Genomic DNA, 12,277 nt, shown 5'->3' with positions numbered 1-12,277 from the left:
TATGTGAGTGTCTTTACAGTCCCCAGACTGTCACCATTCTGACCTCTTCCACGGGGGCAGGAGCCATTGCCTCTCCCAGCCCAGGGCCATCTATACTACCGCAGCTAGAGGTGTCTGAAAGAAGATGAAGTCCAGAAATTCAGCAGCCGTGGCCGTGCAATGGGAAGGTCTCTGGATATGTTATGTCCTGGCAGCTGGCGACAAGAGCCATTAGGAAATGATTTTTCCACTTCTCTCTTATCTTGAATCATAAGCTTGCAGGAGGGATTGAAGAAAGAGCTGTTCTCCTTCTAGATAAGTGCTGCGTAGGAGAAGGAGTGGTGAGGAAAGGGAAAAGCAATCATTTAATACCGAGAATGAATTTATCATTCTCATCCCCCCCGCATTAAAAGTGAATTGCAAGGCACTTTTCCTGATCTGAGTCTCACAGGGAGCAAAGTCCCTTCTCTTTGTTGGTGAAGAGGAGTCATCGGCTCTTCCCCTGAAAGGGCAGCTAGATAACCGGGGTGCTGCACTCCTGGCATGCAGATAGAGCGATGGGGCAATCAGCTGACGTCAGGACAGGAGTCTAATCCCCCAGGCGCCCCCCCAGGGAAGCAGAATGACTCTGTATCTCCTTGTCACTCTCCCCACAGGTCAATGATGTGCAAGGTTGTGCAGGGAAGGACGCAGATAGGGGAAATTGGAACGAGGCGAGAGTGAATGGGAGATTATGTAGAGGTTCAAAAAGCTGCCTCATTAAACCTGCTGTTTCTGGGTTTGTAGGGGTGGCGGGAGTTCAGAGGGGGACTTGCTCGTGCCAAGGAAGTTTCCGTAACACAGTGTACCATGCAGTCCTCCTCAATGCAGCGGGCTAACGAATGGGAGTTTACACTTTGCTCCCGTATGCCACAGTGAAGCCCAGTTGGCCAGGCTGTGCCTCACTGAGGAACGAACCCCTGTAGCTGGGGTTTCGGATGCAGCCATACACCAGAAAAATGGGCCACGCTCAGCCCTGCTGTAACTGTGCCCCACTCTTTGGAAATCAGCAAAGTGGCATATGCTTACCCCAAGGGGGATTTGGGCCCATTGTGTCCCTTCACCAAGGAATTGAAGTAATTAACCTGCTATTGGGAGCCTCAGTGCCCAATGTGGGGCCAGATCCTGGCCCACGCTAAGGCTTCCGTGGTGCAGAAAGTCGCTGAAGGTGACTGAACTGTGCAGCAGAGGATTCCTCCCAGCTCCTCCAGTGTAGGCAGGCATAACAGGGCTGGGTTGAGTGCACCGTCATCTCTAGGCAGCGTAACAGCAGAGACGGGCTGAGCTGTTCCCAGAACTGGGCCGGGGGGGGACAACAAAAAGCTCGTGTAAGGCTCCCTTTGTTCCCCCCTCCCCCTGACGCGTTTTGCACAGCTCCAGCACTCCCGAGGACTTTCCTGTCACTAGAGGTGTTTGCAAGGTCTGCCAAGAGCAAAGCCACGTGAGAACCAGAGAGCCCACCAGCTGAGTGCAGGAAGGGAGAAATGGAGAGGATACCCCCGCTTTGTCTGATGCTTTGAGCGTAGGAACCCGAGTCTGTGTTTCAGTGGTACTGCGGTTTTCATGCAGAATGTTGTGTTTGTCTTTCTCGGGCGCTAAGGACCTCCAGCAAACAGATTTTAAAAGAAAACCCCTTGATCGCTTAAACGTGAGTGGGCCGTCAGGATCAGAACAGTGGTTCCTGAACGGCTGCGTTTCCTCAGGGATATCCCTTTTGAATCCTGACTTAGTTTAACGGAAACAAGTCTGAATCCCTGGCCCCACTCCAGCGCCAATCGAGCTGCGGAAGAACGGGCTGCATTCCATTCCACTCCTACATCATCAGCTACTTCCTAGGTCCAGCACCTTTCTAGTTAATGAGGAGGCATGAGGCCGAGGGGACTTGGCTCCATAGTGAGCCAGCAGGTTGAGCTGGCAGTGCAGACCTTGCCTGATCTTGTGAACCGACTAGATTTGCTGTGGGATCGTTGCAGGAGAGCAAACGCAGCCCTGCTTTCAAAGAGCAGCCCTTTCTCTGACCAGCGCAATCCTGGAAATACCTGGTGGAAGCAGAACCCAGCTGTAGTGTGTACGTGAGCCTTTGTTCTTTTGAGCAGAGGGCCCCTGGAAGCACCGTGCCAAAAGATGCACCCCAGGGGGTGGATGGGCAAAGCTGGTTCTAAGCCCCTTGTCTGCCATCTTATTTCTGGGCTGCTGCAGGGGGCCTGCTCTAAGCTCCAGCAGCCTCCCAAGGGCTGCCTATGAGCTGTTTACAGCCCAGAATGGCCATAGCAGCTAACTTACGCCCCTTCCAGCCCAATACCTCTCCTCCAGCCTCAGCAAGCACCTATGCAGGGCCTCTGAGGGAGGAACCACATAGAATATCAGGGTTGGTAAGGGACTTCAGGAGGTCATCTAGTCCAACCCCCTGCTCAAAGCAGGACCAATCCCCAATTTTTGCCTCAGATCCCTAAATGGCCCCCTCAAGGGTTGAACTCACAACCCTGGGTTTAGCAGACCAATGCTTAAACCATTGAGCTATCCCTCCCCCCTACAGCAGCCCGGTGCTGTTCCTCTGCCAGGGGAATCCTCCTTCCCCATCTGCGGTGCTCTTACGGCCAGTATGTGCACCTCACGCTGGGGCTGGTGGAGAGTGGCTCCCAGCCCTGCCCCAGCACAACCCCACTTGCCAGACCAGCCGTGCCAGCTGAGGATCCCTATGCTAGGAGAATCCCCCGCTGCTGCCTTACAGCGGTCCCTTCTGTGCTGCAGGGGGCATGGGAGGGACAGAGGATCTGGCCCCTTATGTTTCTAATGCACCCGCTGTGGTGCTTAGGCACTCTCATGTCTACTCTGAACAGCAGTAATGAAGGTGCCTGGAATATTTGAGCACAGGTCAAGAGTTGCTGTAAGACAGCCTCACCTGCACCCTGGACACCCTGAGTTGCCTCTTGTCTATGCTGGCCAAGAACCTGTTCTGAGAAATTATCAAGCCACATCCAGGAAAGCTGGACACTCTACTGTAATAGGTTCTCTGAAGCTGCAGCTCAGATAGTCTCCAAGGTGGAGTCATACTGTTTTCCTGAATGGGAAGAGGGGGAATATACAAATATAACTCAGGAGTCACTGATAGAATAAGGAGTGCACTGAGGTGAGCTGCTGCCTGAATAACCAGCCGGCTGTTGGTTGAATGGTCCAGGCACATTCATGAAATGTATATCCTGAATTATGAATGGAAATAACAACGGTAGCTCAGTGAGTAATTGACCCCTCTGACTGATGTGGAATATGACCTGGCTCATGGTCTGTTTGCCTCCAATATGAAGGGTTTAATTCTCTTCTGGTTTACAGTAGTGTAAATTGGGAGTAACTCACTGTTTACACACCAGTGTAAAACTGCTGTAGGTCAGAGGAGACTCAGGCCCAGAGCAGTGTAAGGAAGCTATTTCAAAAGATCCAGGTGCATTTCCTAGTCACCCACGCGTGATCTAGATCAACACCACCAATGTAAGCTATTTTATCTTTTATTTTTGTAAAGACGGCAACGAATCCTTTGATCGGAACTCCATTTACCGAGGCTCTTTGACACAAAGGAACCCCAATGGGAAGAACAGGAAAGCAGATCGCATCTTCGCGGTAACCTTCCAGACTCTCACTTATTGACCCAACACATGATTGGAGGGGTTTCAATCTGCAGTGTCAGGAAGCCGATTAGGGCAGCCATTCTCTGGTCTGGCTCAGCTCAGGGCAGCACCCGAGTGGTGGGAGAGGGGTGTGCAAAGCCATCATTCCTGCAGCTGGGGGTCCTGTCCTGTCCTGCTCCTTAGTGCCAGATGCCCGCCCCCTTGCACTGGGGGTTGAAAGGAGCGGAGGGTTGCTTAGAGTTCTTGCTGATCGGCCATATAGGGTGTGGGCATTTCCCTACATCAACAAATTAGCACAGAAGTCTTAGCAAACCCTGTATTACTGAGTATTTCACCCCTCTGATGTCGGTCAAGATGTGCATGGTGCCTCCATGGGGGTCCACTGCTGAAACCTATGAGACACCAATGGTGCCCAGAGACCAGCAACCATTCCTCTGTGGTGTGATTCAGCCTGCCCGCCCTCAGCCAGTGTGCGGTCACTGGAACCCAGTAGGCAAGAAATCGAGCTGTTGAGTGCAGAGCTGATCCCAAGGCATGTGACTAGGTCTGCAGCACACACGAGACTATGACATGGGCATGATGAAAGGAGGCAGTTGGATCTTCCAGGGGTACGTCTCCCCCGGGAGCCATACTGGTGGCTTCATCTCCTGCTCTGGAAGGGGCAGAGAGGGCAGCCCACAGTGAGTGGAGATTGCAGGACAAGGGAAACTGGAAGCAAACAGCGAATGAGATTTGTGAGATTCATGAGTTTGATCCTGTAGCGTCCCAGTTTTCAGTTCAGTGTCTTGGTGCCTTGCAGAAGCCTGTGATGACGCATCGACCCTGAAGAAGATGGAGCTTCCCGACACTGCAATTTTACTAACAATGCCTGGCCTCCGCTCAGAGCTTCACCTTTATTTCCATCAACACATTCTCTTTCTTCTGCCTGCTTCCTCTCGCCCCGAAGGGCTGGATAGAGAGGAGGAGGCAGTCCTGTGGGTCAGGGAAATCCTGCCGAGTCGTGCTTACGGAGCTCCGGCTCCACCTCGCTACTCAAGCAACCACGTCCCAGTAAGAAACTTGCTGCCTGTTCCTGACAGGATTTCCAGCCCCCAGTGTCTGGCAAAGCAGCCCCAACTGTCACACCACACACCCACTACGTCTCTTCCGCAAGTCTCCGATGTTGTGTGTTAGAGAGCTTATTCCTTCACTCTCCCACTTCCCTGGTCCTTCTCACATGAACAGAGAGCAACAATACCCGAAGTCCGAAGGTGCAAACAATTCGATGTTTATTGGGGTGAACTTCCAGCAAGCTTAAATACAAGTTCCTTTTCCTTATTTCCGAATCCCAACTTCCTTCCTGTTTGCCCCTAATTTATATAGTAATATTCTTAGCTATACCTTAACCAATCATTCTACTAAAATTTAACTAACCAATCCTAACATGGATTAGCTAACCAATTATATCCCACCACCTTAATTAGTTTACACCCAGCAAAATTAATTATACAGCAGACAGAAGCAATCACAGAACCAGACAGAGACCATGCCAATAAACAATAGCAAAGTGAGAACTATAATGACAAAACAATACAGAAGTGAGGATTTCACAACTACATCTGTAAAGACATAAGAGTTTCCCAGCTGTGTCTATTGATAAGTGAGTTCTTACCAGACAGAAAACTATCAACCTCAATTTCCTTTTACAGCTTCTAGGCACTTCCCTTTCTCTGGAGGTGATAGGCGCTATAAGGACAGGATTAAATTCCTAACAGCCCAATAGCACCTTATTTCAATGTGACTAGTTTGGAATGTGAGGATGTGACCATTCACTTCCCAGCTTATGGCTGCCTCTGTCGCTTAGCCAAAGGCCTTAGCCTAAGAACAGGGCCTCAGACTGTCACAGTAAGAGAAGGCCCTTACACCAGCAGACAGTGATTTTGATTCTTTCTTTTATACCTCTAACTAGCCAAGTGATAGGAATACACCTAAATTCTTAGAGTATAGGCCTTTACAGACAGGCCTGAATATCTATATCCTAACATTGTGAAACAAGGACGTCTGTCTGCATTTGAAAGCAGCGTTGTCAAGGCTGGTAGCTGTGAGGGTTAACTCAGTGGGCCAGCTACATGCTGGGTGTAGTTCTGGTGGCTTCAGTGGAGTGAGTTTCCACTCTGACATTCGCTTTCCTCTTGGGTTGGTGCAGAGAAGTCAGTGACTGGACCCATCAGTATTCAAGAGTTTGCAGTGGATTTAAGGTGCCCACTCCCCATTGCCTCGAATGGGGGTCACGTGGCTAAAACCCAGCCCAACACTTTGAAAATGGTCACTCCGCAGTTGTCCAAGTTCTGTCCACTCCCCCCTCTACCCCCCATGGGCAGGAGCGACGGAAGCTGCCTAAGAGAGGCTTGGAGGCCACCTCAGTATTTTAAGATAAAAACATTTAGTTTAAGAATGATCCATGTGAATCCTTGTGTGAGTAATAGGTCATTGCATTAGGCTTTGGTCATGAGCAGAGGCACAAACCTCTGCAGATACATCCTGCAGCCACCTAACATAGTAATTGCAAATAGCAGTGGGCAGGACCCAGAGTTACCACGTCACAAGAGATTCTGTGCTTTTTGGCATTTTTCCCTTTCTGAAATAGAACGCAAACAAAATATTTTAACATCTCCAGCGGAACCAAATTCCAAAAAAGGTTTGGGGTCAATCAAAACCTTTCATTTCAATAACACGGAAACATTAAATTCCCATTTCGACTGCAAAACTTTCAGCTGTTTCGATATAAAAAATATTTTTTTGAAAAAATCATCTTGAACTGAAAAATCAAAATGTTCTAGTCCCAATATGTCAAAATTGGATGTTTCAACATTATTAAAATGCTTCTTGGGATGTGGAGAAAATTCATCAAAATCAACTTGTTTTTCAAGACATTCTGGTGGTTTGACAAAAATTGCATTTTGAGGGTAAAAAAAACCACGTTTTGATGAAAAATTCCCAACTAGCTGTAGTTGTGACTGACTAATGGTATTTGTATCCTCAACTTACAGTTCTTATACCCTGGGGCATGACAGCTGAAATGAACCAATGTGACTTCTCCGCAGCTGCTTATCACTTTTAGTATAATTCATGTGGAAGCTACTTACAGTCTCAGATTCCCTTTAGAAATCATTTCCATTCTCACTAGTATAGTCCAAGTTGAGATCTTGAGTTCTCTTTCAGTTGGCATAAGGCTAGGCCGTTCCAAGAAATAAGTATAGTCCACTGTAAATAATTACCGCTATGTTAGAAACCAAAATCCAGCCACGACCATGTCATCAGAGCACCCTGCAAAAAAATTAAATGACTAGTTGTATATATCTCACCACTGAGCTGACATCAAGCATAACCCAGGGACCCAGATCCTCATTGGTGTAAGGCAACTCAATTGAAGTCAATAGAATGATGCAGATTTATACCAGCTGAGCACCTGGCCTGGTGTTTTTTAAAGCCACAGTCCAGTACCACCTTGACTATAAACACATCCTCTGCCTTTAGTTCAATACCAGTCTATCGGAATCTCATGACAAACTTCGGCAATGTAAAATAAGGCATTAGCTTTCAGGCCATTTTTATTTATCTGCTTTCATCCTCCTCTGTCTCTATAATCTGTACATATGCTAAATCTTACAATAAAGCCGATTTTGTGTTAGGAGATCCTAGCACCCCATTTTGTGTCTGCTTTCCTCCCTCTTGATCTTGGCAGAATTGTCTGTCTCGCCGTTGACTTTCCCCACTTAACCAGTCAGTGCAACTGCATCATATTTGCAAAATGCAATTGTTAAATTACAGGAAATGAAGCTGTGGCATTGAAAGAGAGGACTGGGGAGGTGGGGGGAGAGAATACTTTCATTAACCTGGCATTGATCACAAGCCTGTGTTTTCACGCTCATTCAGGAGCTATAGAGGAAACTTGTCAAACAATAATGCTGTACATTCCCTGTTGACTGTGTTTTGTTACCTGGGTCCTATGCTGTGGTGTTTTAAGCACAGGAATTACCATAACATCAACGGATAAACAAATGGGATCGATGCATAAAAGGAAATAGGAACAGGAGAAATTCTTTATGACAATCCTTCCCCTGCCACAACAAAAAAGGGTTTTATCTATTGGCGCATTAAGTTCTTTACTTATTTGAATGGCTACACCTCTGCAAAGACCAAACAAATCACATTCAGATGCTGTGATCTAATTAGGGCTTATGCAGTTTGAAAGCAGGCAGGTTTCATCATGAATCCCATCAGCTGAACTGGTGAACTGTTCAAAACGGCAAGCTGTAAAGTTGAAAAACATTAAAGGATTCCTGGATACACAAACCCAGCAGGGCTGTGGTTTATTTTTTCTTTAACAATTGCCTTACAAATTGCAGGATACAACAGTTGATTTATATAGCTTAACTACAGTTATACAGTAATTTCCATGAGAAATATCCTCGCCTCTCAACACTACAGTGCGCTTTCAATTCTGGGACAGGACAAGCACTTTCATAAAGTAACATTTCCACTTCAAGGCTCTGTTGGCTGAAATATCGCACCCGCTATGCCACTGTAGCCAAGACCTTTAGAAACCAGCTTTTTGAGCCAAGCAAAGCATATACTGAGGGTTTGCCCTGATTCTAGTCTTCAGTGTAGCTGGTCTAATACAGTCCCGTTGCAGACAAGGTAAATGGTGTCTTGAACTGGTGTAGCGTATCTCTGCATGAAAGCAGGATAAGCTACACTGGTGACAATTAGCAGCATTACCTTGTTTACTCTGGGGTTTTGCAATGGTGCCTGGAAACAAGACAGATCTTTCAGTGTGGAGCCGTGGTTCTCAACCCACGACCCAGTCAGCACACAGCTGCGGCCCATGTGACATCCTCAGACAGGTGGTATACAGGGTGAATTTGGCCCACACAACACAGAGACCTGCATATGCAGCTCACAAGGATAAATAGGTTGAAAACCACTGGTGTAGAGGGAGCCATAGAGAGAATGCAATCAAGCTGCACTGGGGATTCAGGATCCAGATGCCTAGCGACTTTAATAGCTCTTATGCATGGATGTCAGCCATGCCTGTATTGACAGGTACCATACCAGAATATCCATGTTTATTTTGAAATAAAAGGAACTGTTCCTTGGAAATTGATACTCTCACCACTGGAGCTTATTCAGTTGCACTTAGCGTTGTGCAAATAACTGACTTTTTGGTTCACTAGCAGTTTTGCAAAAAAAAAAATCAAACCAAAAAGTATAAATAAATAAATAAATAATTTGGGGTCAAGTGGAAAGTTCTGTGCATCCCAAAATAAAGGGTTTTGTTTCAATATTGCACTTGATCGAAACATCTCATTTTGAAAAAGGTGATATGAAATGGTTTTGATTGTTGCGGAATTTTATTTTTTCCCTTGGCTAAATCAGTGCAACTTCACAAACTGTTTTGTTTAACCCGCAGCTGCCATTTTTGCTGAAAAAGAAAATGTTCAGATGAAGAATGTCACCCAATTCTACTTGCCCGATAGTGCTCTTCATCACAAACACAGTCTATTTGCCGGGTCATAACCCCACCACAAGAAATTGAGGAATAAGGCCTGCAGCATTGCCAACCTGAAACATTCAAAAATCCTGAGTCAGATCCTCCAAAAACCACAAGATTCTTTAAAAATCAACTTGGGGTTTGGGATGGGGGTGGGTTGCCTTCCCCTTTCTGACCCTTTAGGACTACACTTACATTTCCAAGGTTTTCCCCACAACCACAAGGGTGACAAACAATAAGTAAAAACTGAGATTCTCATGCAGTCACTGGATTCCAGCAGCTGAGGCTTTAAGAGCAAAGCCAAATACTGCGATTCTAACGACAAAATCATGAGAGTTGGCAACGCTGGACCTGAGATCATTATTGCAGAAGGCAGGACTGGCCTCGTTAGAAGAAGCAATTTTAACTACTTGGAAGTACTTTGACACTAAGTAGAACCTGCTGTTTACGTTTATAACACGTCTCCATTTCTTATTAATTGCCCAAATGTCTTCTCATTGTCTCTCTTGCTGAGGACAGATTTCCAAAGGAGGTCAATATCCCAACCATTTAATTTTGTCCCTCCGCTTCATATACTAACAGGCCTCCTTCTCTAGCATTTTTCCCTCTTGTTGGATAGAGAATTTCACTTACTCAGCCAGTAGGTCTAACAGACCTTGATTAAGGCAAACCATGCAGTAAGCAGTGATCAATTACTCACAAGTGGACAGCTCATCAAGATGATTTCATCACACATGCCTCCAGTACCGGACAATACCGCTTCAGCTTCCATTTGTTTCACAAATTTATTGATACCTTTTTGTTATCTTTTCTTATACATTTCTCATTTCTCATGTTAACTCCCCTCCCAGGTTTGGGGTTAGTTCAAATCAGTGTCTTCTAGCTTTGTAATTACTTTATCTTTTATTGGCTTCACAAACATGATTGCTCTGTAGCACTAAGCAGGACTACCCTGCAATTCCGTACACATGCATTGTTCTACTTAAGCTTAAGCTGTTAAATATTATCAGAACAGATTCTTAAAAGTCCCAGCAGGCTCTGTATCAGGGCTAAATGAGCTTTCGCTCCCAACACCCCTCCCCTCCCAAATCTATATTTATATTTGTAGCAGCTGTTCTTATTTCATTTTACTCTTTTGGCTTTTGTTAACCCATGCTGCTTTGGGGGCAGGGGGAATATGGTGTTCACTGTGATGGGGTCTACAAGGCCCTCACTGATCCAGTATTGGAAGAGGGGTGACCTGCCCCGCAACAGGTGCAGAGCCTGCTCCCAGTAGAGGAAGAATTTAAAAGAACACTGATAGCCCAGGGGAAGGGGGAATGAGCTTCATGTGGCACCAGGCAACAAGGCTGGTGCTGAGAGCTTTGCCAGGAGTGGCAACAGCTTTGTGAGGGTTTCTCCAGCAGCAGGGACTTGGATTCCTCCCCACCCCTGCCCCTTTGGGAGATGAAAGCCTTAGAGAGATGGACTGACTGAACTGGACACAGAGACAGAGGGAAGTCTGCTAAGCCAGCGACGGTGCCCCAAACTGAGGAGCTCCAGATGGGTAGGAAGTGACATAATTTGGGGCTGGTCAGTAACTGGACACTTTAAGAGGCCCTCAGGGCGCTGGGCTGAGATCCAATGGAGTGCGTGGGCCTAGGGCTCCCCATTTTCCCCTCCTGACACACACACACACAGTCTTTTGTTGTGCCAAGCTCTGGGGGAGCAACTGGAGCAGGATGGGGTGATGAGTCTGCAGCCGGGGCCCCCTCTGCGATGACTAGACCAACAGAAACCATAAGGCCACGAGCTGACGGTGAGGCATAATTGCACAAGGGGTCAAAGCCATGCTTTCTGGGAGAAGCAGACAGAGCCGCTTCAAGCCGGCAATTGTAAGGAACCAAGTCATCCCAGGAGCAGCAAGTGCATCTGAATGCATCAGTGTCTTGGAGCTGCCACCTTATTTTAAATGCCAAGCTCATTTCTGCTGTTCTTTCCAAACACCTCGTTTGTTACTACTCCCGGCTTTGAGCCGTCTCCGTCAATCCCCTGGAAGGCGGTGCTACATGACAGGCTATTGGGCTGCATTTTCTCCACCAATTCAGCATCCATTCCCCGCTTCTACTGGCCAGCACTGAGACAGAATGAAGGTTCAGTCCTGACCTCAAATTCCTCACACACTGCCCAGCTCACCAGCCCCATAACACAGCATTTCTTGCAAGCGTCCTATGGTTGGTTTGGGTTTTTTAATCTCTGTTGGCATTTTTTAAAGCCTTGAAAGTTTGTATTGTAATATGAGTAGCTACTTCAGAGCTAACTGCAATCCAGTCACAGTGAAAATGGAGAGACAGGTGTGAGATTGCTCCCAAATTTCTTCTTTGTCCAGTTTAATCTTTTTAATCAGAAATTACATAGCAGCAGCCAGTACTAGCTGCAAGGTAGAAGAGTTTGCATTTGATAGGACCGCAGAATCCTCCCCTTCCCAGCATGCTTTGCTAAAAGAAGATTCACAGGCAGACCTCTTTTCCATCACTGTTTCAAAGAAGCAAGGCTGCTAGTCGGTACCAGAGTCCCGAGTCCATCCTCCTGGGCTAATTTCCTCAGCTTTTTCCCTGCAACCAGACTGCCCCAGCATGGTAACACTGGAGACAGAGGGGAGCCCCTGACCCACCCATCTTTCAGGGCTTTAGCCTCCACGCCCAAACAGGGGAAATAAGTCCAGGCTGTTAAAAAGCACTGTCTCTTCTTCCACAAGGCTCTTCCCTAATTCCCAGGGACGCTCACTTTGCCACAGCGCCTGGTGACATCAAAGCTGGCCACATCCAGCCACTGTGAGGATTTGACGCAAGCTGATCCAGTGACCATGGCACTATGTCAGAAACCTAGATGAGCTGAAGTGAGCTTGTGAACCCCTAGTCAAAGTGTGCACCAAACCAGACAGAGAGGGTGAGCCGACGCTGTGCCAAGGAAACATTCAGCACCCCAGATCAGTCTGTATCCCCTAGCGTCAGAACCCCACTCAGCATTTTGTCAGAGTTTGTTTCTTGGTCACGTTTCTTCTTTTGAAAAGGCTTTAAGCATTCAGGGCCCGAGCTTGTTAGCTGTAGGCACTTGGGCCCAT

General features: G+C 47.2%; 1 protein-coding gene across 5 annotated transcripts in view; it reads left to right on the top strand.

Moving 5' to 3' along the window:
- The window catches only part of MLPH (melanophilin), an 86,517-nt gene extending 79,186 nt beyond the window's left edge, over positions 1-7,331 (top strand). For all 5 annotated transcript variants that reach the window (XM_073306768.1, XM_073306765.1, XM_073306763.1 and 2 more), the window contains 2 exons: positions 3,536-3,633; positions 4,441-7,331. In XM_073306768.1, coding sequence (XP_073162869.1) covers positions 3,536-3,633; positions 4,441-4,467 — 125 coding nt within the window. In that variant the 3' untranslated portion in view covers positions 4,468-7,331. The remainder of the gene's footprint in view (positions 1-3,535; positions 3,634-4,440) is intronic.
- The last annotated feature ends 4,946 nt before the right edge of the window (positions 7,332-12,277 follow it).

Source organism: Lepidochelys kempii, chromosome 11, assembly GCF_965140265.1.
Source record: "Lepidochelys kempii isolate rLepKem1 chromosome 11, rLepKem1.hap2, whole genome shotgun sequence".
Classification (NCBI taxonomy): Eukaryota; Metazoa; Chordata; order Testudines; family Cheloniidae; genus Lepidochelys; species Lepidochelys kempii.
This window is presented reverse-complemented; position numbering and strand designations above follow the sequence as displayed.